The 27,699-nt window shown below is 47.7% G+C and overlaps 1 protein-coding gene across 1 annotated transcript in view; it reads left to right on the top strand.

Moving 5' to 3' along the window:
* The window catches only part of LOC118092051 (SCO-spondin-like), a 187,176-nt gene that overhangs the window by 103,945 nt on the left and 55,532 nt on the right, over window positions 1–27,699 (top strand). Inside the window, exons 60-76 of the mRNA XM_060281073.1 lie at window positions 1,117–1,213; window positions 2,224–2,401; window positions 4,571–4,735; window positions 6,160–6,412; window positions 9,248–9,294; window positions 11,994–12,155; window positions 13,436–13,570; window positions 15,464–15,609; window positions 16,378–16,472; window positions 17,952–18,004; window positions 18,913–19,083; window positions 19,703–19,873; window positions 20,817–20,896; window positions 21,243–21,406; window positions 22,307–22,353; window positions 22,468–22,668; window positions 24,424–24,565. Of these exons, the coding sequence (XP_060137056.1) occupies window positions 1,117–1,213; window positions 2,224–2,401; window positions 4,571–4,735; window positions 6,160–6,412; window positions 9,248–9,294; window positions 11,994–12,155; window positions 13,436–13,570; window positions 15,464–15,609; window positions 16,378–16,472; window positions 17,952–18,004; window positions 18,913–19,083; window positions 19,703–19,873; window positions 20,817–20,896; window positions 21,243–21,406; window positions 22,307–22,353; window positions 22,468–22,668; window positions 24,424–24,565 (2,307 nt within the window). The remainder of the gene's footprint in view (window positions 1–1,116; window positions 1,214–2,223; window positions 2,402–4,570; window positions 4,736–6,159; window positions 6,413–9,247; window positions 9,295–11,993; window positions 12,156–13,435; window positions 13,571–15,463; window positions 15,610–16,377; window positions 16,473–17,951; window positions 18,005–18,912; window positions 19,084–19,702; window positions 19,874–20,816; window positions 20,897–21,242; window positions 21,407–22,306; window positions 22,354–22,467; window positions 22,669–24,423; window positions 24,566–27,699) is intronic.

Below are 27,699 nucleotides of genomic sequence, written 5' to 3'. Positions count from 1 at the left end.
ACGTGTAGTTAGCAGAGTAAAATCTTAAACACGTTGCAGGATTCCCAAAAGATAGACCAGAGGCAATGAATATTTCATCCAGCAGATCTTTTCTGCTACTGAAGGCAAATGAGCAGAATGGCCACAAATCCAATATATTCAGGATTGGCACTGTCCATCAGAAATCCAGTTGCGGCAGACTTAACTTAAAACTTACAATAACTTATAAGACTAAAATCTTGATGCTAAGCATACTATGTACACACCAGAAGGAAAAGAGATAGAAAAAGTGAAGCCCAGGCTCCTTCTGGCCTTATTATTATACTCAGCGTGACCTTGACAGAAAGAGATAATAGAACCACTTTAAGGCAGCTGTACTCAGCTTCTCTGAAGGAATAACCCAAACATCACGAACCTTCTGCTTGCTTCTTTCACACAGAGAAGCTTCCAGAACCCTCTTGAATTAAGTAGAATAGGAAAGGTCTCTACACATCAGATCCATGCTTTCTGCACTAAGAAAGGCAAACTGACAGAACAGCAGTCATTTCACCAGTATTATGTTATGTACGTCCTCTTCTAGGATAGCTCAGTTGGCAGAGCATGAGACTCTTAATCTCAGGGCTGTGGGTTCGAGCCCCACAAGGGGCAGAATATTCCTGCATTGCAGGCGGTTGGACTGGATGTCCCTGAGGGCCCCTTCCAACTCTACAGTTCTATGATTCATTAACGCTATACTGGCCGAGGGAGCCAGCGTACAGCTTCCAGGTCATGTGGCCAGCATGACTAAGTCGCTTCTGGTGAACCAGAGCAGCGCACGGAAACGCCGTTTACCTTCCCGCTGGACTGGTACCTATTTATCTACTTGCACTTTGACGTGCTTTCGAACTTCTAGTTGGGCAGGAGCTGGGACCGAACAACGGGAGCTCACCCCGTTGCAGGGATTCAAAATGCCGACCTTCTGATTGGCAAGCCCTAGGCTCTGTGCTATAACCCACAGCGCCAATTGCGGCACCCTGCAGTGGTCCGTCCATCTGGGTGGGTGCAGGGGGAGAGCTGTACTCAGAGTTCCCTTTTGGCTGGCCACCCACCGCTCTATTCCCCTTCCCTAACTTACGGACCATCCTGCCTCCTTTGCAGGTCTCCCTCCAACCCGGCCGCTGCCAATGGCGGTGCCCCGTGCCAAGGCGATGCCCAGGAGGTTCGTGAGTGCCACACCGTCTGCATCTCAGGTAAGGTGTCCCTGCAAGGGTGAGGTGCGCAACTTTCATGAAATAAGTAAACCCGATGCCTTGGGAGGCTGGAGGAGAAGCTCCACTCCTCTGTTGGTACCTTTCTGCACATGTGGTGGGACTGCGCGAAGATAAGAGATTTTGGGATATAATATACAATGAACTCAAAAAGATCTTTTAATTCTCTTTTCCAAAAAACAAACCCTGAAGCCTTTTCGCTAGGGCTAGGCATTATGTCCATTGATATACAAAAAAACCCACAGAACCCTCTTTATGTACGCAACCACAGCGGCGAGGATTTTAAAAGCAAAAAACTGGAAAAGTGATGTAATCCCCACAAAAACTGATTGGCAAGCAAAGATGATAGAATATTCAGAACTTGCAAGGATGACTGGGAGAATAAGAGGAAATTCTAACCAGAAATTTAGTATTCAAAGAATATCTTTAAAAGTATAGTGTGCATGCACACGAAAGCTCATACCAAAATAAAAACTTAGTTGGTCTTTAAGGTGCTACTGAAGGAATTTTTTTATTTTAAAAGTACTGTAATAACACAAATCTCCGGACAGATTTGGATTGAATCTTGAAGTTTAAGGAAATTATAAAGTAATTTTTTCCCTGATAATTAACTGAAAAGAATAATAAAAATGAAGTGCATATAGACTAGTAAGGTAAAAAAGCACAATGAGGTGAATTGGAAGTTAAAGAGTATGTAATGTCAAACGAGGTGTCAGTTTCTATGGTCTGTTTATGTTGTTTTTCGGTGTGTTTATGTTATACGTAAATTGTTTTGTAATAAAGAATATTTAAATAATAATAATTCATGAAATAAGTAAATCCGATGCCTTTGGATGCTGGAGGAGAAGCTCCACTCCTCTGCGTGAGTCTTTTGCTCAGGGGTTGGTTTTGCATTCCGCCTGCCAGCAGAGCCCTCGCTTCTCCTGGAAGGGGACCTCACGACCCCAGCCCCAAGGCTTCCCACACCCCACACTCTTTCTCCTGTCCCTCCCCAGAGATCACCTTTGCCTGGAGCAAATGGACCCCCTGGTCCCCCTGCTCGAAAACCTGCTACTACGCCACAGACGTGGTGGGTGTCAGGAAGCGGTTCCGGGACTGCAATGGCACCACAGACGCAGCCAGCTGCAGTGGGGAGACCGTCCAGGAGGAGCTTTGTGACACGCCCCCCTGCCCAGGTGAGAGGAGGGGGGCAGAAGCACTGAGCCCCCTCTGGCCTTGGGGGTGATGGGAGTTTGCAGCCTGAAACCTCCAAAGGGCACCAGGTTGGGGAATGGTGTCCTTTTGGTCCGAGGTTTGGCTGGTCTTACCCCAAAGGTGGCCGCTGTACAGGAAGAGCCCTCAGGTTCTTCCCCGGCGCAGCGGTGAGTTGAAAGAGCATCCTGCATTGCAGGGGGTTGATCTAGATGACCCTTGGGGTGCCCTCCAACTCTGCGATTCCATGATTCTATAAGAGGGGAGGGTTGTTTGATGTGCCATCGGCAAGAGACTCCAGAGGTTCCAGAAGATTAGCCAGGTTCAGTTTCCTTGCTCAATGGGGACTACGGTGTCTTCAGAATATATCACAGAATCTTAGACATAGGTCGGCAACGTCCGGCCCATAGGCCGGATGCGGCCCGCAAAGGCCATTTATCCGGCCCATGGGCTGGCCATGAACCTAAACGCCTGCTCGGCAAGTCCCCCACGTGCTGCGCTAAACTAGCCGCAGAAGCGATTTTCGGCACTGCAGACATGCACAGAAGCCATTTCCGGTGTTCCAGACATGGGCAGCAGAGCACCGGAAATTGCTTCTGCGCATGTGCGGCCCATGTCCGGCCCATGGATGATAGTCCATGCAAATGCTCCAGCCCATGGCCGGAAAACGTTGCCGATGCCATTGCAGAGTTGGAAAGGACCCCAAGGGTCATCCAGTCCAACCCCCCCCCACTGCAATGCAGGAATCTCAGCCAAAGCATCCGTGACAGGTGGCCATCCAGCCTCTGCTTAGAAACCTCCAAGGAAGGACTACATTCTGTGGGAGCCGGTTCCACCGTCTAATAGCTCTTACTTTCAGAAAGTTCCTCCATGTGGTCAGTCGGAATCTCCTTCCTTGAAACACAAAGCCATGGGTTCGGGTCCTACCCTCCGGAGCAGGAGAAAGCTGTCTCGCTCCATCTTTTGCGTAGCAGCACTTCAGATAACTATCATACCTGTCACAGTGGCCTGGGTGGGCTACTTCAGAGTAACGACTCCACACAGCTCTGCATTTTATCTTTTTATTGGTGCTGCGTATTTACAGTGCTAAAGGCAGTGCTATTTACAGAGACACATCTTATCCGCTTGAGTCAGAACCTCCGAATGGGGTTTGGCACGTCTTTCTCCAACATAACAACTTGGGGAGACCCAGCCTCTTCCCCCGACGCTTCCTGCGCAATTCCGGAGTTGGGGGGATCGGTCTGCCCCCCTTGCTTCCCCCTTCCTGTCCCACCTTGGGCGGTGGCTCCGCTACCTTGCCTGAGCCTCGGACACCACTTCCTGCTTCTCCACTTGAGTTGGAACTCTCCCTGCTTTCCCCAGCGCTTGGCGATGGGCTGGACCTCAAGATGGGAGGGACCTCCCGATATCCCTTGTCCCTCACAATACCTCTTCTCCCTCTTCTCCAACTACTGCAGCCGTTCCTGACCCTGTTCCGTTACACTGTCCTCTTTAATTAAGGCTGATTTATATATTCCTGCATTGCAGGGGGGTTGGGCTAGATGACCATTGGGCGCCCCTTCCAACTCTACGATTCTATGATAGAGAAATACAATCTATCATCATCATCATCATCATCATCATTTTATTTGTATGCCCCCTTTCCATAGTTGAACCTATGCTCAAGGCGGCTTACAACACGGCAGGATTTGCTGAATTACAAACATAACAGGCGTCATAAACAATAAATAAAACACCTGAAAAAGTACACAACCCAATGGAAACAATTTCCACGCGTATCGTAAGATCTGAAGCTAAATATACAACAATAATATCAGTAACAGTAATATTTCAGCCCAAGAATCTGTTAAACAGGTTCAGCTTTTGTAGCTGGAGTCAGTCCACACTCCACTCTCCCAGGCCAGGTGGGAAAGGGCCGGCAAGGCAGGGGGCAGGTCTTCCAGGGCTCACAGACAAGATAGCCTCATTTAAAACAACACAGATAAAAATTAAAAACCAGTTTAAAAGCAGCTGCAGTCCTTGTGAAGCCTGTCAAGCCCCCACCCCCCGAGCCCAGGTGGAAAGAGGCAAGGGCAGGGTCCTTCAGGCCCTCAGCAGGCAGACCACCTCCTTATCATCTTTTGTTCCTTCTTCCATCCCTCCCTCATCCTCAGTGGAAGGCATATGGACTCCGTGGACCCTCTGGTCCCAGTGCTCGGCCCCTTGCGACTCGGGGGTCCAGACCCGGAACCGCACCTGCTCCAAGCCAGCCTACGGGGGCCCAGAATGCTCCGGACCCCTCATCCAGACCCGCGATTGCAACACTGAGCCCTGCAAAGGTACATATTTGGGGATATGGGGTGGAGGTGGGGGTAGAGCCCTTCCTGTCAGGCATGGAGAGTCCTCCCCTCCCTTCGGTAGCTTCGCAGGTAAGGATTAACGAGCAGTTGATGGTCCTTTTCATTACAGCGCCATGTTGCGAGCACAAATACACAGCTCTCCCCAAGGAGGGCAGTTGGCTTATCTAATCTTCCTCCCGACTTCTGCAGCATTTTGGGCACCAACCGGAAGTTCCTCCCTCCCTCGGACTCCTTTGCTCTCTGATCCGTTCAGACCTGTGAGTCCATGGCGGGGGGGGGTGTCCCCCACACTCTTGAGCAGGGGTAGGCAACCTAAGGCCCATGGGGGTCGTTTAACCGGCCCATGAGCCACCCCCGAACCGAGCCTCCCGCTCAGCGAGTCCCCACGCACTGTGCTAAACTGGCACGGCACAGCACAGGGACTCGCTTCCGCACATGCCTGCCAAGTCCCGGACTGCAGAATCCGGGACCGGCAGCCGCGTGACACTGGAGGTTGCGTAGACGCAACTTCCGGTGTCGCTTTGCCCATCTATGGGCACAAAAAATGGCCGCCACCGGCTTCGAAAGTCGCGTCTACGCATGTCAGGAAGTGCGTAGACGCGACTTCCAGTATCTGCGGCGGCCATTTTTGGTGTCCATAGATGGGCAAATCAGAAGGGGGGAAAATGGCCGCCGGCGGGAGAAAATGAGGGAGAAAAACGGGAGACGAAGTGATATGGGGGACCGCCAGGAAAAGGTAAGTAAAAACGGGGGTTTCCCGGGGGAAACAGGGTACTTGGCAGCTATGCTTCCGCAGCACCAGAAATCACATCTGCGCATGCTGGAAATCCGACTGCGCAGACGCAGGCGCTGGGAATGGTGGGGACTCTGTGAGAGTGAAACGGCCCAGGCAAGGTAAACCTTGCCGACCCCTGCTCTTGAGTGATGTCTCAACTAGCTTCCCCCTCCCTTCTGGTTCTGTTGTCATTATCTTGTAACTGGGTAACTCCCCCCTAAGCTGTCCATCCCTCTCTGCTTCTGAACACGCTGCGGATGGGGCGGGGAGGGGGGAACGCTTCTCTCCATCAGAGAGAAGCTGGTCTGCCATGGAATGCATCCCCCAGTCCTCGTCTTCAGGGCCGGCTCTAGGTAGACTTCCGGTGGCGTGGTGTGGTAGGGCGCCGGGCCGGTAGGCTGGGCGCCACACGGAAACCATGCTGCACCCTGCGAGGGCGGGGGCGCAGGAGCGATCTCCGCCCCCCTCAGCGCCAGGGCGGCCGACCTGCTCGAGACTGCCCTGCTCGTCTTCAGACCATTCCCTGACACTTCCTCTCCAGCCCCCCCACAACCTGCTGCACCTCTGTGCCCCCTACCTCTCTCACCAGATGCCTCTCCCTTTGTCGCCCCCCCCCAATCCTGCACAGTGCTCTGCCCGGGGAACCTGGTGTACCAGACGGCCGAGGAGTGTGAGCGGAAGGGGGGCGCCTGCCCCCGCCTCTGCCTGGACCAAGGCGCCCGTGTGGAGTGCGTCTCCCGCTGCCGCGAGGGCTGCTCCTGTCCCGGGGGGCTCTTCCTGCACAACGACACCTGTCTGCCGCTCAGAGAGTGCCCTTGCTACCACCAGGGGGAGCTCTACCAGCCGGGGGACGTCGCTCTCCTGGATTCCTGCAACAACTGGTGATTGATTGATTGATTACATTTCTTCTCCTTTTTACTTTTATTTATTGATTCCCCCTCCTAGGAGACCCCCCCAAAATACCTTAGGAAAACCTGTATTCCCACACCACAATTTGTAATTGTATGCGTCTATAAAATACTTCCTTCTAAGGTGACCCCCAAGTTATTTACTTATTTATTTCACTTGAAGCCTAAAGGTTTATACAGAAGGTGCCAGGCGAGACTAACTGGCGAGAGCCTTCCACAAATTGGGAGCCACTGCAGAAAAGGCCCCGTTCTCATGTTGCCACCCTCCGGACCTCTTTTTTTTTTAACATACTTTTTATTAATTTTACAAAATACAAAAAAACAAAAAAACGGTACATACTTAAACCCCTTTTCCACCTCCTTCCTACCCACCCACATGGGTCCTCCCCTGCCACAGAAGTATCCCATGTTTGTGAACAGTCAGAAATGGTCCATTTTATGCTTGGATTTCTGTCCTCCTCCCCCTCCCCTGACCCCAAAGCCCCCCCCTGCCACCAGGGAGCTCCAGCAAACCAGGGCAGTACGCAGGAGGACATCCATCCAACCATCTATTGTCATACCAAAAAAAGAGAAAAATAGAAATAGGAAAAAAAGGGGAAAAAGAAAGGGCGAAAAAAAAGAAAAAGAAAAAAACAATACAAAACAGAAAAAATTTTCTTGCATTCATAGTTGAAAAACCATATTTTATGGGCTTCCCCTCCCCCCCCCTTCCCCGGTTTTCATCCCTTTTTTATCATCTGCAACAGTTTCTTACTTTATAAAAATACACCTTTGTATCTTATACAACTTATAAATCAATTGTTAACATTTTCATCTAATATTCAAATCACTGAAAATTCAAACTCCCATTTTCTCTTCCCGTGCCTAATTTTTTTTTTCTCCCTCTATAAGCCTCCATATTTTCACATTTTCCAAAATCCATTCACTTTTAAAACTATAACTATTCTCAATTTAACCTTACATCCCCGATTACCGGCTCCACCCCCCCAATCCAGCAAATTCCAAAATCAGCAGACCAGTTATAAACCTGTTAATCCATCCTTATAATCACAACATCACTTTCCCTTCACCCCACCCCCTGTTTACAGTCTTTTGCCATCCAGGCCACCATACAGGACCCCTGGATTTCTTCTCTTCTCTGCATATTTTTTCCTTCTTCCCTGTGGGCGTTCTGGAGTTCCAATAATACCAATCGTGCCCCCCTCAAAGGTAGGGCACTCCATCCAACTTTTTGTAGAGTAGAGTCATCATTTTTTTCATGGTGTGTTTCATTTTGTGTTGAATCATCACAGTCCTCATCTTCATCTTTTCCTTCCCCATCATTGTCATTCTCACATTCCTCTTTTTCAGTGTCAAAAGCTTCATCTCCTAAAAAATCATATTCCGCCATCACCTCCTGAAATTTCTGCTGTAACTCCTGTCGTCGTGTCTCCTCTTGACATAACTCTATTCTTGTTTCCCACATTAAGGTCAAAACAGACCGCTGGAACTCAGGGGAACACTTTTTTGTTGACATATTTCAGTCCTGCCAAGGTCAAAACTTATCACGTGGGGTGGAATATGATCACAGTTTATTTTCTCGACTCCATTTTAACAAGCTGGCTGCATTCTTCAAGTCTTGTTAACAATAAAGTTCGAACTCACATTTCACAAGCACTTAAGCCAAAAAAGAAATTCCACAAAGTCCAGAAATACAAAGTGAAGTAAAAATTGACTTATAAATCCTGATCAACTCACTGGGTTGCCTGGGCTGCCGGCTCCCGAGGGAAAGAGAGGTTTTTCTTAGGCTTTACCTCATTGCTGCAGGGCAGTCATAAACCACAGTCTCTCTCCCCTTTTCACCCTGCATCAAAGGGGCTATTCTCTTTGATGCCTTTGAGGGATCCTTTTGAATTACAAATCTTCTGTTTATGGCTTCGGGTTTCTATTTACTGTCTCTTTGTTGCCGTGGGGGGGGGGGTGGCTTCCTCTTTTCTCCCCTCTCTCCCAGACCAAATTGTTTTATAATCCAAATCGTGAGGTTACTTACAGTCTTTTCCAATCGTTTTATTTTCGGAAGAATCCAGCGCTCTCCGCCTTCGGCTTGAAGCTTCTCCCTGCTAGAATAACGTTGCCGCTCAAAATGGCCCCCGCGACTTCTACCCTCCTCGCTCCGGAGCTCTTATTAGAGCTAGCCGAAGAGTTGGGGAGTCCGGATTGGGTCTGTGCCAAGCAAATTGCCCTCGGGACGCCCTTCCCGAGGTTCTAAGGGGCGCAGCGTTGCTCTCGCTACCCTCCCCACTCCTAGCAGAGACGGGCCGTCTCGGAGACGAGACGAAACCCCGCCGATCGACGCTGGCGCTGAACCCGGAAGCCCCCTCCGGACCTCTTTTTGTCCTCCAGAAATTTATTTATTTGGTTTTTCAGATTGAAATTTTACAGTCACATATCCCACGTATGACATAAAAACTAGATTCCAAGGATTATAACTGTTTACAATGGTCTTTAAGATAAGTTATTGATTTCCCCCATTCCTTATTAAACTTTTGACCTTCCTGATTTCTGATTCTTCTGATCATTTTAGCCATTTCGGCGTAGTCCATCCACTTGATCCGCTTTTCTTCTCTGATAGCGACCACGGCTGCGCAGGTGTTATTGGCCCAGAGATGGAAAGAAGATAAAGCCCCCACCCTCCGGGCCTCTTGCAGGGGATCCGCCCTGTTCTTCTGAGCGCAAATCATTCTAAATGATTTTCACCTTGCATTTCCCCATTGATGCAACTCGTAAGACATCTACGCAGTGACATAATGTGCCCCTTTTCCTTTCCAGCACCTGCAAGGATGGAGAGATGGCATGTACCACAGAGTCCTGTCCAGGTAAACAGAGGCGACCGCCTTTCCTGCTAGGTCAGAGTATTTATTGCACTAGCCCAGAACAGTTCACACTGACAGGTGTAGAGAAGTAGAGAAGGACTTAGAACCATACCATTGTAGTAAAAGGTAAAGGTAAAGGGACCCCAGACCATTAGGTCCAGTCGTGACCGACTCTGGGGTTGCGCGCTCATTTCACATTATTGGCCGAGGGAGCCGGCGTATAGCTTCCAGGTCATGTGGCCAGCATGACAAAGCCGCTTCTGGCAAACCAGAGCAGCACACGGAAACGCCATTTACCTTCCCGCTGTACCTTCCTATTTATCTACTTGCATTTTGACGTGCTTTCCAACTGCTAGGTTGGCAGGAGCTGGGACCAAGCAACAGCAGCTCACCCCGTCGCGGGGATTCGAACCACTGACCTTCTGATCAGCAAGCCCTAGACTCAGTGGTTTAACCCACAGCGCCACCTGCGTCCCACCACTGTATATTATTATTATTATTATTATTATTATTATTATTATTATTACTACCCCGCCCTATCTGGCTGGGTTTCCCCAGCCACTCTGGGCAGCTTCCAACAACATTAAAACATAAGTCATTAAAAACGTCCCTAAACAGGGCTGCCTATACATGTCTTCTAAATTTCATATGGTTGTTTATTTCTTTGACATCTGACGGGAGGGTTTCCACAGGGCGGGTGCCACTACCGAGAAGGCCCTCTTCTGCCTGGTTCCCTGAAACCTCACTTCCCGCAGGGAGGGAACCGCCAGAAGGCCCTCGGAGCTGGACCTCAGTGTCCAGGCTGAATGATGGGGGTGGAGAAGCTCCTTCAGGTATACTGGACCGAGGCCATTTAGGGCTTTAAAGGTCAGCACCAACACTTTGAATTATGCTTGGAAACGTCCTGGGAGCCAATGTAGGTCTTTCAAGACCAGTATTATGTGGTCTTGGCAGCCGCTCTCAGTCTAGCTGCCGCATTCTGCATTAATTGTAGTTTCCGGGTCATCTTCAAAGGTAGCCCCACGTAGAGCGCATTGCAGTAGTCCAAGCGGGAGATAACCAGAGCATGCACCACTCTGGCGAGACAGTCTGCGGGCAGGGAGGGTCTCATCCTGCATACCAGATAGAGCTGGTAAACAGCTGCCCTGGACACAGAATTGACCTGCGCCTCCATGGACAGCGGTGAGTCCAAAATGACTCCCAGGCTGCGCACCTGGTCCTTCAGGAGCAGTTACCCCATTCAGGATCAGGGAATCCTCCACACCTGCCCGCCTCCTGTCCCCCAAGAACCGTACTTCTGTCTTGTCAGGATTCAACCTCAATCTGTTAGCCGCCACCCATCCTCCAACCGCCTTCAGGCACTCACACAGAATTGTAGAGTTGGAAGGGGACACCAGGGGTTATCTAGTCCAACCCCCGGCACCTGCTCCCTCCAATGGAAATTTAGCAGAGGATGCCGGTAGGAATTGAACCTGGGGGCTCCCACATGCAAGGCAGGCAGCCTACCAGGTGAGCCACAGCCCCTCTGCCCAACTGGGTGGAGCAGAAAATGGCCAAGCCACGAAGCTCACAGGCGCGTCACTTTAGCCCACCTCGCAAGGTTGTTGTAAGGATCAAATAAGATGATAGCCCACTCTTGGCGGATAGATGGATGGGTGGAATGGAGATCGCACACCTGTCCTGAGGCCACACCTTCTGGGGATCGCAAGTGCCTGTTTAACCTTCTATGTGTGTTTAACTTTGAATACTGTGTGCAGTGCCCCTCTCAAGCCATCGCATTTCCAGGTGTTTTGTTGCAGACTGCTCACCAGTGGCTTTTTCGTGGCCAGGCATGTCAATTGCAGTCAAATAGCGCATGGCGCAGGTGGCTGCGTAATGCACCGCGATTTATTGTGGAAGAGAATATGGGGCCATCGAATTTAACGACTGTTCGGAGAGATCAGTGAGGTTGTGTATAAAAGCCTTGCTGCTCTTTGTATGCATTTATACACAGAAGCCTGATTTGTCAATTTCAGGTAGTAAAAAAATATTAAAACACATCGCAGATCGACACATGCTTGTAGGCACTCTTTTTTACAACAGACTTTGAACTAGCCATTACTGTTTAGTATTTTTGTTTATTTTTATTTATTTTTTATTGAGTTTTATAACACACACACACACACACACACACACACACACACACACACTTGTAAAACTGCCCATGAAAATAATAATACACAATCAAAAAAACAAACAACGAAAAACCAACGAAAAACAAAGAAATACAAATAATACATCCTAACATACCAAAATTTATACAAAACAGATAGTTAACGATGTATAAATACCATATATTTTCCCCATTCTTTTTGGAATTTGGGCTGACCCCTAATTGCCTCTGTCAGTCTGGCCAATTCAATATAATCAAACAATTTGTCTTGCCATTCTTTTTTTGTTTCTTTTTTCCATTTCTTTTTAAAATAGTTGTTCGGATTTGAGAATTAAGTCTTTGTTATGTTTCTTATACGCTTTTGGAAAACTGACAAATGAAAAATAAATTGGGTCTCTAAACACTCTATCTTGAGAGGGCTTGAGTTCCATCAGCGGCTCGATTTATTTCAATGTATTTTATATAATAAAAGTAATAATAGAAAAAATATCTGGGGAAGGCGCCCAGAAAGAGATTCCCCCCCGCCCTGAGCTGGCCTTCCTCTCTGCAGCCAACTGCGCCTGGAGCGACTGGGGCGCCTGCAGCCGCAGCTGCAACGTGGGCACTCGGCGCCGCTTCCGCTCCAGTTCCGAGCTCCCTGCCTCCGACGGAGGACAGACCTGCCCGGGACCCAACATGGAGATTGAATTCTGCAGTCTGCAGCCTTGCCAGGGTAAGAGAGAGCGGGGAGAGGGGTTCAAGGAGAGGGGAGGGGGTCAGGCTGTGGGTCAGAGGGATGGGGAGGAAAGCAAGCAGAGGAGGGAAGTCGCCACCGATTTAATTCATTACATTTCCAGGCCACTTTTCATTCGAATGAATCCCAAAGCGGCTTACAAACCATAAATAGAACAGAACTGAACATCACAAATACAGTAGAAATCGTATAGAATACAGTGGTACCTTGGTTCTCAAACGCCAAAAATCCGGAAGTAAGTGTTCTGTTTTTCGAACGTTTTTTGGAAGCCGAACATCCAATGTGGCTGAAAGCAATTGTTTCCTGGTCAGAAGCTGCACCTTGGTTTTTTGAACATTTCAGAAGTCAAACGGACTCCCGTAATGGATTAAGTTTGGCGTTTTTGTTTTTGCTATTCATTTTGCGTTTTTTAGGCTTTTGGGGTTAATTTATTTTTGTGACTGTGTGGAACCCAGTTCAGCTGCTGATTGTGTGACTGCGGAAATGGATAAAATCCCCCATCCAAAGAATGACTACAGATGAGGAAAAAAAGTAATTTTAATTTTTATCATCTACAATACTATCTTATTTATTTTATAGTACAGTACATTGATTATTGCTTTCATTTTATGGTCTCGTTAGGTAGTAAAATTCATGTGAAGTTGCTGTTTTGGGGGTTGTTTTTCAAAGTCTGGAACGGATTAATCCGTTTTGCATTACTTTCTATGGGAAAGCGTGCCTTGTTTTTGGAACGCTTTGGTTTTGGAACAGACTTCCGGAATGGATTAAGTTTGAGAACCAAAGGTACCACTGTAATTAACAATTACAATTTGCAGCATTCTGTTAACAAAGCAGCAACGGGAAAAAGAAGCTGAACCTCACAATTAAAGTCATATCATATGATTTTTAAAAATCAGCATTTATAATCTATAAAACAATATTTGAAAGCATTAACAAAATAGCGACCAAAAAATAAACTGAGCACTGTTAATTTCATGCACGCTCTCTCTACATCCTGCATGACTCGTAATCTTTCGCTCCTTTCAGCGCATTAAAACACACAAACACATGGTGCCCATGAAGGTTCCTTGGGCCGGAGGTGGGGCAGAAATCCCACCCCCCACTGATGGCAAAGAGCGTCTCTTCCCCCTTCACAGGGCTAGAGGGTGGGGCAAGGCAGGTGGGAATAGCACAGAGTCTCTCCCCGTCTCTGTTCTTCCTCGGGGGCTTCTCATCGTTGCCCCCTGGGGTTCCTTCTCCTCCCCCCCCCGCCTTCCCAGCTTCCGGCATGGAGTGGGGACCCTGGTCTGAGTGCTCTGTGCCATGTGGAGGCGGATACCGGAATCGCACAAGGGCCAGCCTGACCGTCTTGCGCCGGATCGAATTTGCCACCTGCCACCTTCCCCCCTGCACAGGTGAGTCTGGTGAACCCATCCCAGTTCTGAGTGAGACAGAAAGGCTTGTTATGATTCCCAAAGCGGGGGGGGGGGGCGTGCGGTGGGATGTAATTCACTGGTAGCAGTCAAACACAACATTCCTTGTTTTCCTCCTGGGCTGGAACATCCTTCCTTTTGCATGTGACTAGAGGTGGGCGTGACCTTACCTGTCCAGGTAAGGAAAGGACAAGGCATAATGCCACACCCTCTCTCTTTGACTTCCTTCGTTGTTGGAGCAGCTCTTTTTTAGCTAGAAATGCTTTGTTGGACACTGGGATTATCCCCATATGGGATAGATCCACATGTATATACTCTGTAACTAAGTCTGCCTTCAGGAATCCAACTGTGAACTGATGATGTGAGTAAACTTCTTTTATTGACTTCAAATAAGATTGTGGCGTGTTTATTCTTTTAAGAGGGGATATAAAGGAACTTACCAGGAACCTAACAGTGAGAGGCTTACACAAGCCTGCAACCAGTTATCCGCTGTGCGTTTAAAAGGCGAATGTCAAACTCTGCTAATTAAAGGAACTTGCTAGTGCAAGTTAGGAAGTATATTAATAAACAATATATCCTGGGATTACCCAGGGGAAGGCAGGGGGACACTTGGGGTGCCAATGACTATCAGTCAAGTGCACCAGTTTTGCAGAATTAATTAGGCTGAATAGCTTTGTTTGGGTTTGGAACAAATAGGCAATTGATTGCTCTTGTCTTGAGTTTGATTGCGTTACTATCTCCCTTGGTGGGTTGTGCAAACCACTATTCTGAATAATGCTGGGGGGGTGGGCAGGGGGCGCAGGGGGCGCTGGGGATAAGCTGATGGGAACCGAGGAGGCAGTTCCCCAAAAAAGTTTGGCTGCTGCTGATCTTATGGCCTGTTTTCCAATCAAAGGCAACAGCCTCTGCGTTCAGAAATATCCTGCCTCTTTAGCGAGGGAGGGAAAGAGGGCACAGACCTCCGCTGCCTGCTTGGTGTTCCTGTGGCTTGACACCCCCACAATATGCCTGTTTTCTGGCTTGCGAATTGGAAGGGGGAGGCTACCTGGGACCAGTTTACCTGCGCAGTCGCCTAACCCCATATATGCCCATTCAGCGGAATGGGCACCATTGCTGGAGCCACGCAATATCCATTCTGCATCTGTAAGTACTCAATCTTTTGTTGGGGTACCACCGACACTTTGGAACTCCCTGCCTCTTGACACCAAGCAGGAGCCTTCACTGTTCTCTTTTCAGCACCTGTTAAAAACATTCTTGTTTGGACAAGCTGCTTTAGAAAGCAGGTGCGAGTTTCCATCTGTTTTTAGGTCTACTCTTACAAAAGCCTTAAATTGTTATTTTTTTTTCTTATTGATTATTTTATCATGTAATTTTTTCCCCTGCAAAGTGCTTCGGAGGTTGCATTTGCAATCAAGCCATATATAAATGGAATAAATGGATAAATCTGAAAGGTGCCACGACACCCCCATTCCACTGAGTGCACAGAAACTCCTGGCACGGTTGTCTGCATCTAAGTATTTCGGCGGGATGACCTCAGTAGCGCCAGGCTAACCCCCCGGCTAGCCCCTGCCCCCTCGAAATGCTCCACCCACTTCTGCCTTGCACTCCCCCCCCCCTGTGGAACGCCCTCCCACCAGATGTCAAAAGAAAAAACAACTACCAGACTTTTAGAAGACATCTGAAGGCAGCCCTGTTTAGGGAAGCTTTTAATCTTTAAGAAATTAGTGTATTTTAATATTTCTGTTGGAAGCTGCCCAGAGTGGCTGGGGAAACCCAGCCAGATGGGCGGAGTATAAATAATAAACCATTATTATTACTGTATTATTATTATTATTATTATTATTATTATTATTATTATTATTATTTCCCAACCAGGTGAGGTGCCAGGCGTCTGCCCGGAGGGGAAGGTGTGGCAGGAATGTGCCAACGAACCGGCTTCCTGCGCAGAGCTCAATGCAGTGCCCAGCGCCAACAAGACCTGCCATGCTGGCTGCTACTGCCCCAACAGCACCGTCTTGCTGGTGAGTCTCTGCTCCCCACCATTTATCCCATGCAGAGACGGGGGGGGGGAATCCCCCAGGGCAGGGCCTTCTCCGTGGCGGCACCTAATCTGGACCCACCTCATTTTTATGTCCGCAAGTTGTCTTACACTGTTTTTAATATTGTGTTTTAATGCTGTAATGCTGCGTTGGGGCCTTAGGGTGAAGGATGGATAATTGATTGATTGATAGCAGATTAGTCTTCCCCAACCTGAGCCCCTCAGGAAGGTCTGAACTACAACTCCCAGCAGCAGGAGCCCCCAGACAGCGGGGAAAACACAAGATGTTTTAATTAGGTAAATAATAATAATTAACATTGTTATGATTTATACCCCAGCCACTCTGGGCAGCTTCAAGCACATATAAAGACATAATAAAACATCAAACATTAAAAACTTCCCGATACCAGGCAGCATAATTCATTTTTTGTGTACAGTGGAACCTCGGTTTACAAACACCTCGGTTTATGAATTTTCGGTTTACGAACGCCGCGGACCCATCTGGAACAGATTAATTCACTTTCCATTACTTTCAGTGGGAAAGTTCGCTTCAGTTTATCAACGCTTCAGTTTATGAACAGACTTCCGGAACCAATTGTGTTCGTAAACTGAGGTACCACTGTATACAAAATAAGTTTAGTCATTCAAATTTCCAGAGGGCCCCCATTTGGGGGAGACTGATCTCAGAAGGAGGGGAGGGTGGCGTGTTTCTGCCTCTAATGCTGCCCCCTTCTCTCTCCGCCGCTTACAGAACAATCTCTGCGTGCCAGAGGAGGATTGCCCCTGTGCCCTCGACGGGATGCTGTACGGCCCAGGAGACGTGGTACCCAAAGGCTGTGAAAACTGGTCAGTGCCTTTTCCTCTGTTTCTTGCCCAGACATGCCCCTTCCTGCCAACTCTAACTGTTGGTGCAAATATGGAGAGAGAGAGAGAGAGAGAGAGAGAGAGAGAGAGAGAGAGAGAGAGAGAGAGAGAGAGAGAGAGAGAGAGAGAGAGATGGAAAAGAGAAGTTCCAAGTTTGGGGCAGGTACTCTTTTTGTGAGAGGACCCCAGCAGAGATTTAAAGTCAGAAAATATGCTACAACGCAAAGCATAGAAATATAGGCTGTTAGCGGCGAGACTTGTCTATGCTCGGGATTCGTTGTCGCCTCACGGAGGAACGGTGGTTATAACTATCAGACCTGGCTGGGATGGCAAAGTGGACGGGTTCAATCAAACAAAAATCATTGTCAGTATTAAGTTTGGGAATTTCTTATAGACTTTTTGTGTGAAAAAGAAAATGATCGTATGATGTCTGGGCTGAAGAAGCTGACAGACACAGAATCTAAAGTTCTCCCCCCCCCCTTCCCTCTTCCCTTCCTTTTGGTTTGTGTTTAGATTAGTCCTAATTTGGTTTGTGTTTAGATTAGTTTGTGTTTAGATTAGATTAGTCCTTTTATCATAGATAAAAATATATTTGATGTTTGATATTGACCTTTGTATATTTTCTTTAAAACTTTAATTAAATCTATTGGGGGATGGGACATCTAGGCTTTTAAAAATATGCCCGTTTGAGCGAGTTCCAAAAATGGTTTCTTTCCCAAGTTTCCCTCTTCCCCCAGCATAGGAAAAGACCACACCTTTGGTAAGTTAAAAATTGGTTTGCTTACAAATTCTCCAAAGGTCAGATTCATGTGCTTCAGAACAGTTGCACAGGCAGTGAATCTTTGCTTGCTTGGAAAGTGGCAAAAGTTGCTAGATTGTTGGTATAGGAACTCTAGAGTGGCTGGTGACAGCCATGCGGTCCGAGCTGGAGCAAGCAGCTCAACCCTCTTTGCGCTCTGAGATTCACAAGTAGATTGGAGGAGAACAAAAGCTTGATTCCTCCCTAGCTCCTCCCCAGGTAAGGGGAAGTGGACATGGTTTTAACCCCTCCATGCCTTAATTAGACTGAAGCATGTCAGTGATAAGAGGCTGGCTGTTGTTGTTTATTCGTTTAGTCGTATCCGACTCTTCATGACCCCATGGACCAGAGCACGCCAGGCACTCCTGTCTTCCACTGCCTCCCGCAGTTTGGTCAGACTCATGTTGGTAGCTTTGAGAACACTGTCCAACCATCTCGTCCTCTGTCGTCCCCTTCTCCTTGTGTTCTCCATCTTTCCCAACATCAGGGTCTTTTCCAGGGAGTCTTCTCTTCTCATGAGGTGGCCTAAGTATTGGAGCCTCAGCTTCAGGTTCTGTCCTTCCAGTGAGCCCTCAGGGCTGATTTCCTTAAGAATGGATAGGTTTGATCTTCTTGCAGTCTACGGGACTCTCACTAAGAATGCTCTCTCTTCCTCTCTGCAGCACCTGCCTCTCCGGTCGGGTGGGCAACTGCTCCAGGGCGGCCTGCGGTGACGGTAAGGCCTGGCTCGCTGAGACACTTGCCGTTTGGAGGTTCTTGCTCCGAAACAGCCGTCCTCTTGCTTCCCATTGCAAAGAGCTCGGGCCCTTTCAGGTGACCTTGAATCATCTGGGGCTATTGATGGCTCCTAGCCATGAGGACTACAATCTTCCTCCACCTCCTGGGTAGCGATGCTTTTGAAGACCAGTTGCTGAAAACCACAAGAGGAGAGAGTTGCTCTTGTGCTCGGATCCAGCTTGTTGGCTTCCCACAGGCAGAGCAGAGCTGTCCTAGTTAGTAGCCCTCTCTCCTCCTCCTCCATGAATTTATCTCATCCTCTTTTAAAGCTGACCCAGGTGGCGGTGTGGGTTAAACCACAGAGCCTAGGGCTTGCTGATCAGAAGGTCGGCGGTTCAAATCCCTGCAATGGGGTGAGCTCCCATTGCTCGGTCCCAGCTCCTGCCCACCTAGCAGTTCGAAAGCACATCAAAGTGGAAGTAGATAAATAGGTACCGCTCTGGTGGGAAGGTAAACGGCGTTTCCGTGTGCTGCTTTGGTTCACCAGAAGCAGCTTTGTCCTGCTGGCCACATGACTCGGAAGCTGTCTGCGGACAAACGCCGGCTCCCTCGGCCTATAGAGCGAGATGAGCGCCGCAACCCCAGAGTCGGACACGACTGGACCTGCTGGTCAGGGGGCCCTTTACCTTTACCTTTTAAAGCTAACCAGGTTGGTGGCCACCCCTGCCTCCGGTGGGAAGGAGTTCCACAGGTCAGCTCTGTGGGAAGGAGGGCTTTCTGTCCACAATCTTGAGTATTGCTGTGCCCCCAACCCCCTGCTCCATCTCGAGGCTCCCCCAGAAAGATCAAAGCTCGCCAACACCCATTCAGACCTTCTTACAGATGGCTTCCCTTCCTTTCCCCCAGTGAACGGCCAGTGGTCAGAATGGACCCCCTGGAGCGAGTGCTCGGCGTCCTGCGGGCTGGGGCTACGGAACCGGTACCACTTCTGCACGGACCCCCCTCCGTCCGGGATGGGGCTGCCCTGCTTGGGTCCCGAACGCGAGGACAAACCGTGCCAGGCCCAGCCCTGCGCCCGTAAGTAAACACCCCTATTCCTTTAAAAAAAAAAAATATATTTATTAATGTTTTCAAACAATTAAAAAAAACATTTTAAAAAATACAAAACAAAACAAAAAAATAAAACATACAAAACAGAAAAAGACAAAAAGTACAAAAAATACAAAAAATGTAAAAACAAAAATTCAAACTTATAACCCTTATTACTAATCTATTTACTTCCTCATTCCTACTCCTGCGATTCTTTACGTATCTTCAGTAGTAAACTCTAAATCTTATATACTTCTAGTTATTACTTGATATTACCTTATTTCTATATCTTTTACATCTTGATCTTTTATATTCTCTCCAAATCTTTCTTCTTAATTAATTTGTCATCAATTTCTAACAATACTTATTTTACACCATAGTAATATCTACAACCTCTGTTTATCTCCCTCACTTCCACTAATTCTAATCTATTATATGTAAACACCCCTATTCCTTCCTGCTGCCGTTCCAAGCGTCAAGCCCTCGCCTTCACAACTTCCCTCTTTCCTCCACCTGGGGGGCAAACTGCACAGGAGGGAGGGAGTCTGCAATGGGGGGGGGGGGGTCCAGCGACCCACACTTGCTCTTTTCTTCCCCATGGTTGCAGGGAACGGGGGCTGGGGGGGCTGGAGCCCCTGGACCGACTGCACTGCCAGCTGCGGGGGAGGCATGAGGAGCCGGGCGAGGGCCTGCGACAGCCCCGCCCCACAGGGGGGCGGGGACTACTGCGAGGGGGTCCCCACCCAGGTGGAGGGCTGCAGCTTGAACCCGTGTCCAGGTGAGTCAGGGCTGGGATCAGAAGACACCCACCCACCCACACCCGCACGCCAGAGACACACCGAGAAGTTTTGGTAAAATCTCTGCCCCTGTCCCATCGCACTTCCCCCACCCCACCCCAAAATGGGTGGGGGCTTCCGGGGAGCCTTTCCTGGAAGAAGGACGGCCCCTGTTGCCTGGGGGGGGCTGTGTGCTTGGGGGCTGCCACCACTATGGCATGACAAGAGCCATTTCTTTTTTCTTTTTTTCAAAATATAAAATAAGCTTTATTTAAATTCATAAAATACAAACATGCATACACACAAAATAGACAAATAGAACAAAAATAAACAAATTAAACGATTTAACACAAAATAATCCTGATGTACAAAATCATAAAAAACAAACATAAAGACAGTAAATTTAAAATTGACTTCTAGTCGTTTATATGTCGCTTCTCTTGTTAATTAAACATATCCGGCTACATTCGAGAAGAAACCAGAGGCCTTTTTTTTATTAAATATGATTCCTGAAAATATTCCTGAGGATAGGAAAAATATTTTTTTATATGCTTGTGCAGCAGCCGGGTTGCTTATAGCCCAAAATTGGAAAGGGGAGCAAGTACCAAAAATCCAGGAATGGCAGATTAAATTAATAGAATTCATGAATTTGGCGAAAATGACAGCAGCAATTAGGAATATACCAAAACAAAGATCTAAAGCTGAGTTGAAATATGTTGAAGATTCTTTGAAAAAACAGAGTTGGTGATTTGCTTAAATTGAGACAACACACAGGAATGTATACAGTATATTAAAGAGGGAATTATTCGGTAATTTAATATTTCCAAGCTTTAGGGCCAAGGAAGCTGCACTCTCTCTGTTTTGGAGGGTGGTTGTGGGGAGAGGTTGTGGGCACTGCCCTGCCCAGGTCGCTTCCACCTGTCCTTTCTTTCCTACCTGGCACAGGTGTGGACTGCTCTGCCCTCGAGGGCGCCGCCTACAGCCGCTGTGGGCCCCCCTGCCCCCGCTCCTGCGACGACATCTCGGTGAGGCCCGTCTCTGCGTGGCGGACCCCCAGCCCCACGGCTTTTGTCTCTGGGACGATTTCTTTTATCTTCATTAATTGCTTTCCTATCCCACCTTCCCGCCCCCAAGGAGCTCAAGGTGGCCTCAGGTCAACCTCACAACAACCCTGTGAGGTTGGTTGCCCTGTCGACTCTCGCCTGCCCCAGCCGGCACGGCTGCATGGCGCACATAGCTCTGCCTCGCTGGGTTGCCAGAGGCTGCTGTAGACCTTGGCGCTCTCTTGCAAACTCTGCCCCTCCTCGCTGCCATGTGCCTTTGTCTTCCCACCCCGAGAATGGCTCACACACACCCCTCTCCCACCCATAGCACTGCCTCTGGACCTGTGAGCCCGGCTGCTACTGCGCCGGGGGGAAAGTCCTGAACGGCACGTCCTGCGTGGAGAAGGACCTCTGCCCCTGCCTGGACCTGCTCACCGGCCTCCGACACCTGCCGGGAGAGACCGTCCCTCGCTCCGACGGATGCAACACCTGGTGAGGCCAGGCAGAGACGCGGGGGGCTGAGCGCTGGGGCCTCCAGAGGTGCAGCGGAACAGGGGTGCCGGGGGTCAAAGGACAGCTACTATTTAGCTGTGATTCCTGCATTGCAGCGGGTTAGGCTAGATGACCTTTGGGGGCGCCTCCGGCCTCTACAACGCCATGATTCTGTTATCATTTACTTGTGAGTCCTGCATTGCAGGGGGTTAGTCTAGATGGCTCTCAGGGACCCTTCCATTGATTTGATTGATTGATTGAATTTTGCATAACCAATTTGAATTTAAACATTATACATCAACATCACCATTTAGCATTCCCTGAATCCCTTGACTCCACTCTGCCCTTCCACGGTTGCCATTATCAATCATTTCCCCCCAACTGCCTCCCTTATTTTCTCTATTTTTTTTAAAAAAGCAAATAATCCATTTTTTTACCACAATTCTTCGTATATTACAAGCATTACTCAAATCCTGCTAAAGTTTTTAGTTGTTTACGGTGTTCTCTTAAGCACGTTGTAAATTTCCCCTGCTCCTTCTTGAAGTCCTTCTCTTCCTGGTTTCTGATTTCCCCGGTCAATTTCGCCATTTCGGCCTGGCCCATCATCTTCATCAACCATTCGTCTCTGGTCAGAACTTTATCGTCTTTCCATCTCTGGGCCGGTAGAATCCGTGCTGCTGTCGTCACGTACACGAATAGTCATTTCTGCTCCTTCAGAATCTCTGCGCCTAAAGTACCTAGTAGAAAAGCCTCCGGTTCCCCCCCCCATTTTTTCAACTCATTATATATCATTTCCCAGAATGCTTTTGTTATCTTGCACGTTGACCGCAGGCTCTTGGGGCTCCTTCCAGCTCTGGCCACAGGGGGGCTCTCATTGCCTGCCTCTTTCTCTCTTCCCAGCACCTGCTCCGAAGGAAAGCTGATCTGCACCAGTCGAGCTTGTGCCGGTGAGTCCCGCAGTGAGGTATTGCCGGGCGGGGCGGCTCACGCAGAGGAAGGGGGGCCCCCAGTGGGAGAGGCTCCCTTGGGACCCCCGCGACCTCTTTCCCTCCTTATTCCAGTCCCGGGCAGCTGGTGCGGCTGGTCCCCGTGGAGCCCCTGCTCCCGGACGTGCGGCAACGAAATGGTCACCCGCTACCGGGCCTGCGCTTGCCCCAAGCCCCAGAACGGGGGTCCCGAGTGCGAGGGGCTGCAAGAGCACCACGGCGACAGCGGGATCCAGCTTCAGAGGAAGGAGTGCCCCATGGATTCTTTCTGCCCAGGTACCAAACCTCTGGGGCAAACAGGAGGGTGGCTGGGGGCAGAAACCAAACTCACGGATCCTGAGAATCAACTTTTGTAAAAAGTGGTTAGAGAGGGAAAGGGGCTCAGATGGGGAGGGGGGGACTCAACCCATAGCTGCCAAGTCTCCCGTATTCTCTGGGAAACCCCCGTTTTTCTAGCTGTTCTCAGCTGAAAAAACAGATTTTTTTGTTTTCCCCCGGTTTAGTCTGGTGCGGCGGCCATTTTGGAGCTGGGCGGAGCATGCTCAGAAGCGACTTTTGATGCAGCTCTGCCCAGTTCCAAAATGGCTGCAGTGCGACTTCTGGCGCGGCGGCCATTTCGGAACTGGGCAAAGCAGCTTCAAAAGTCACTTCTGAGCATGCTCCGCCCAGTTCCAAAATGGCGGCAGCACTACTTCTGGTCTTCTACTTCCGGTCTGGTCCCTTATTTCTCCCACAGCAACTTGGTAGGTATGACTCAACCCACTTTCTTCCTACTGTGCAATAGTCTTATTGTGCATTTATAGCCCAGCTTGAGGAGCTCAAGGTGACCTAGAGAGGGTTTTTCTCCCTCGCCGTTTAACAGCAACCCTGAGAGGTAGGCTAGGCTGAGTGGCCGTGACTGGCACCCACCAAGCTTCATAGTTGAACATGGGTGATTTGAACCCTCGTCCCTCCAGCTCCCAGCCTGATACTCTGACTCCTACCCCAGCTTAATACTCCTAATAATTTTATTACTTGTACCCCACCCATCCAACTGGGTTGATAGGTGTTTAGGAGTTACAACAACCTTCCTCAAACTCGGCCCTCCAGATGTTTTTGGTTTACAACTCCCATGATCCCTAGCTAGCAGGACCAGTGGTCAGGGATGATGGGAATCTCCAAACATCTGGAGGTCCGAGTTTGAAGAAGCCTGGGTTACAATCCTATATAATAAAGTGCAAGTGTCTCTGCGTCCAGATTCCCTGTGTCCCTGTGTCCGCACTACTGCGCATGTGCCCCGCGGACACAGGGATTGGATGCAGAGACTGCACGCACACACGCACACTCTCCCCACCCCCCAGCTACCGTTTCTCTGCGGCCGCCAACCACTGCTCCCAGCCGGACTGAGCGTTGGCGGCGGGGGGGGGGAGAGCATGTGCGTGTGTGTGTCCAGCAAGGACAGGTCCCGGGGTTCGGAGAAGCGCTGCGCCAGCGCTTCTCCAAACCCTGGGATGTCTCCTTCCTGTCGGCGGCTGGGGAAGAGGAAGGGAGGAGGAGAAAGGGCTGCTTTCTCCTCCTTCGTTCCTGTCCCGCTGCTGCCAATAACAAGGACAGGTCCCGGGGTTCGGAGAAGCACTGTGCAAGCGCTTCTCCGAACCCCGTGATGTCTTCTTCCTGTCGGCGGCTGGGGGAGAGGAAGGAAGGAGGAGAAAGGGATGCTTTCTCCTCCTTCGTTCCTGTCCCCCTGCCGCCGACAACAAGGAAGCGCAAGCGCTTCTCCGAACCCCGGGATGTTCTAGCGCCCGTTTACTCAACGGGCTGAATTACACTAGTATATTTATAATAGAGAACCTTGTGTTTATTTTCCCTTCTTCTCCTCCTCTTCTTCCTTCCTTCCTTTGCTTATTCTCGCTTCTTTCCTAGCTTACCTTCTTTTGATCAGTTTGGCTTTTGTTGTATTTTACGTTGAAAACCCTGAATAAAAATTGATATAAAGGAAAGAGGGAGGGCTCGGCCGACACACTCATGCCCCTTTTCTCTTGTGGCTCACAGTGGACGGGGCCTGGAGTACGTGGAGCCCCTGGTCCCCTTGCGACGCCTGCGGAGGAGAGTCGGCACGGAGCAGGGAGTGCAGCAACCCTCCTGCCCGCTTTGGGGGGCTTCCCTGCCCTGGCGAAGCCCGGCAGACCCTCCCGTGCCACGATGGAGTCACTGAGTGCAAAGGTGAGAAGGCGCATCAGGCTGGGCGGATATTCCAGGGGGGGGCGCTGTTGTTGCCAAAAAAAATCCCCATAATCAGAGAGGTGGGTGTGGCACTGATGTCGGGAGGGGGGTGAACATCAGAACATACAACAGTGGTCCTCAAAAAACACCCTTTATACTCAAACTTTCGGAAGGAAAATTTGCTTGCGCCCACCAGAATTTTTTTTTTAATTGGTAACAAATTCATTGGATAAGGCTCCTTTGATTTTTTTTTTAATATATTTTTTATTAATCGTTTTGTCGACAAACATACAAAATATAAAATACAGATACAAAAAACATCAAGATACAAAATACAAAAATACAAAAATCAAACAACATATAACAGAAAAATATATCATTTCTCATCCATTTTGATATTCATTGTCTTCAGGCTTCCCCAATTCCCTACTATCTGATTTTCATTTTTATAAACTTCTATAGCAGTTTCTAAATCATCTTTCTTACCCATCATGTAATCCCTTTAACACTTCAAAATTAATTCATCTTCATATCATCAACCCTAATTTCTAACTTTCAATCTTCTATTATCTCCCTAATGCCTTAACCTCTTTATTTTCCTGGATATTCAAACTCTAATTATCGAATACCTTCCCTATATACATTTTAAATTAAAACTTTGTCATTTGTCTGGTCCCGGAGTCTTCCTGTCAATTCTGCCAATTCCATATAGTCCATCATTTTCATTTGCCATTCCTGCATCGAAGGCAATTCCTCTTTTTTCCAATATTTTGCTATTAAAATCCTAGCAGCTGTGGTGGCATACATAAACAAATTAACATCGTCTTTGGGAATTTCTTCCCCAATTATTCCAAGCAAAAAGGCTTCCGGTTTTTTCAAAAATGTGTTTTTAAACATCTTTTTCAATTCATTATAGATCATTTCCCAGAAGCCTTTTATCTTAGGGCATGTCCACCACATATGGTAGAATGAGCCAACATCCTGCTTACATTTCCAACATTTGTTGTCGCTTTTGTGGTACATTTTAGCTAACTTGACCTGCGTCAGATACCATCTATACATCATTTTCATCAAGTTTTCCTTCAACACCGTACAAGCCGTAAATTTCATACCCTTCTTCCACAATTTTTCCCACTCCGACATCATCACATTATGACCCAGATCCTTGGCCCATTCAATCATAACTGATTTTGTTTGCTCGTCTTTCAAATGCCATTCTAACAACAAATTGTACATTCTGGACAAATTCTTGTGGTCTGTCTCTAGTAATTCCATTTCTAATTTCGATTTTTCTGATTGAAATCCTATTTTTTTATCTAATTTGAATGTTTCATTTATCTGCACATACTGAAACCAGTCGCTCAACCTATCTTTCAATTGTTCATATGGTCTTAACTTGAAGTGGTTTCCCACCTCCATCAAAATATCTTTGTATTTCAGCCTATTCTCATCCATATTTGTCCTTTTAGGTTTCTTTGCCTCAAGTGGTGAGATCCACCTAGGAGTTTTTCTTTCCAACAAATCTTTATATCTCATCCAAACATTAAACAATGATTTCCTAATTATATGACTTTTAAAACCTTTATGCAATTTCACTTTATCATACCATAAATATGCATGCCAACCAAATGCATTATTATGGCCCTCTAAATCCAGCAAATCATCATTATCTAACAAGAACCATTCCTTCAACCAACAGAAAGCTGCGGCTTCAAAATAAATATTTAAGTCCGGCAAGGAGAATCCTCCTCTTTCTTTTACATCAGTCAAAAGTTTATATTTAATTCTTGGCTTCTTCCCCTGCCAGACAAATTTAGACAATGTCTTCTGCCACTCTTGAAAGCATTTCATTTTGTCAACTATCGGTAGGGCCTGAAATAAAAACAACATTCTCGGCAATACATTCATTTTAACAGTTGCTATTCTACCCATTAAAGATAAATTCAACCTCGTCCATACTTCCAAGTCTCTTTGGATTTCTTTCCATAATTTCTCATAGTTGTCTTTATACAAATTCAAATTTTTTGACGTCATGTTAACTCCTAGATATTTCACCTTTTTTGCACACTTCAGTCCTGTGCACTCCTCTATATTCTGTCTCTCTTGCAATGTCAAATTCTTGTCTAATACTTTAGTTTTCCCTTTATTTAGCTTAAAGCCTGCCACACTGCCAAATTCTTGAATTATCTGCAGCGCTCTCACCGCACTCTGTTCAGGGTTCTGCAAAGTCAAAACTAAATCGTCTGCAAAGGCTTTTAACTTATATTGTTTTGTACCCACTGTAATTCCTTTGACACCTTCATCGCTCCTTATCAGTGGGCACCCTTGTCTTGTTCCTTTCTCAATTCTTATCTCTTCTGAGACCACATTATTTACAATAATCTTAGCTCTTTGCTCAGAGTAAATGCCATTAATCCCATTAACAAAGTTTTGGCCAACCTCCATTTTTGCAAAATTTCTTTTCATAAAAGTCCAAGAAATATTATCAAAAGCTTTTTTGGCATCCACAAAGATTAACATTGCTTTGGTGTTTATTTTCACTTCCAATCTCTCCAAAATGTCTATTATAATTCTTACATTGTCCTTCATATGTCTACCAGGCAGAAATCCTGCCTGGTCTTTATGAATTAAGTCTTTCAACACCCTTTTCAATCTTGACGCCAAAATACTAGCAAATATCTTATAATCCACATTTAATAAGGAGATTGGTCTATAATTCTTAACCTGAGTCTTATCCACATCCGGTTTTGGTATCAGAGAGATAAAAGCTTCTTTCCAAGTCTCTGGTGCTTTGCCCCCCCCTAAAATCTCATTTGCTACCTCCATTAATGGTTGTATCAACCAGTTTTTTAATGTTTTGTAATACTTGGAGGTGAGTCCATCAGGTCCTGGGGCTTTGTCATTTTTCAATTCTTGAATTGCCGTTTCAACCTCTTGTCTTGTAATCAATCCATTCAATAGGTTCTTTTGTTGTGCTGGAATTTTCTGCAGTCCATTTTCTTTTATAAACTTCTCTATCCCATCTAAATCTTCTTTTTCCCTTTTATATAACTGTTTGTAATATTTTGTAAAACATTTCCTTATCTCTGCAGGGTTCTCAATAGA

This window comes from Zootoca vivipara, chromosome 12 (assembly GCF_963506605.1).
Source record: "Zootoca vivipara chromosome 12, rZooViv1.1, whole genome shotgun sequence".
Lineage (NCBI taxonomy): Eukaryota > Metazoa > Chordata > Lepidosauria > Squamata > Lacertidae > Zootoca > Zootoca vivipara.
Note: the sequence above shows the minus strand (reverse complement) of the source record. Positions and strands in the feature narration are given on the sequence as shown.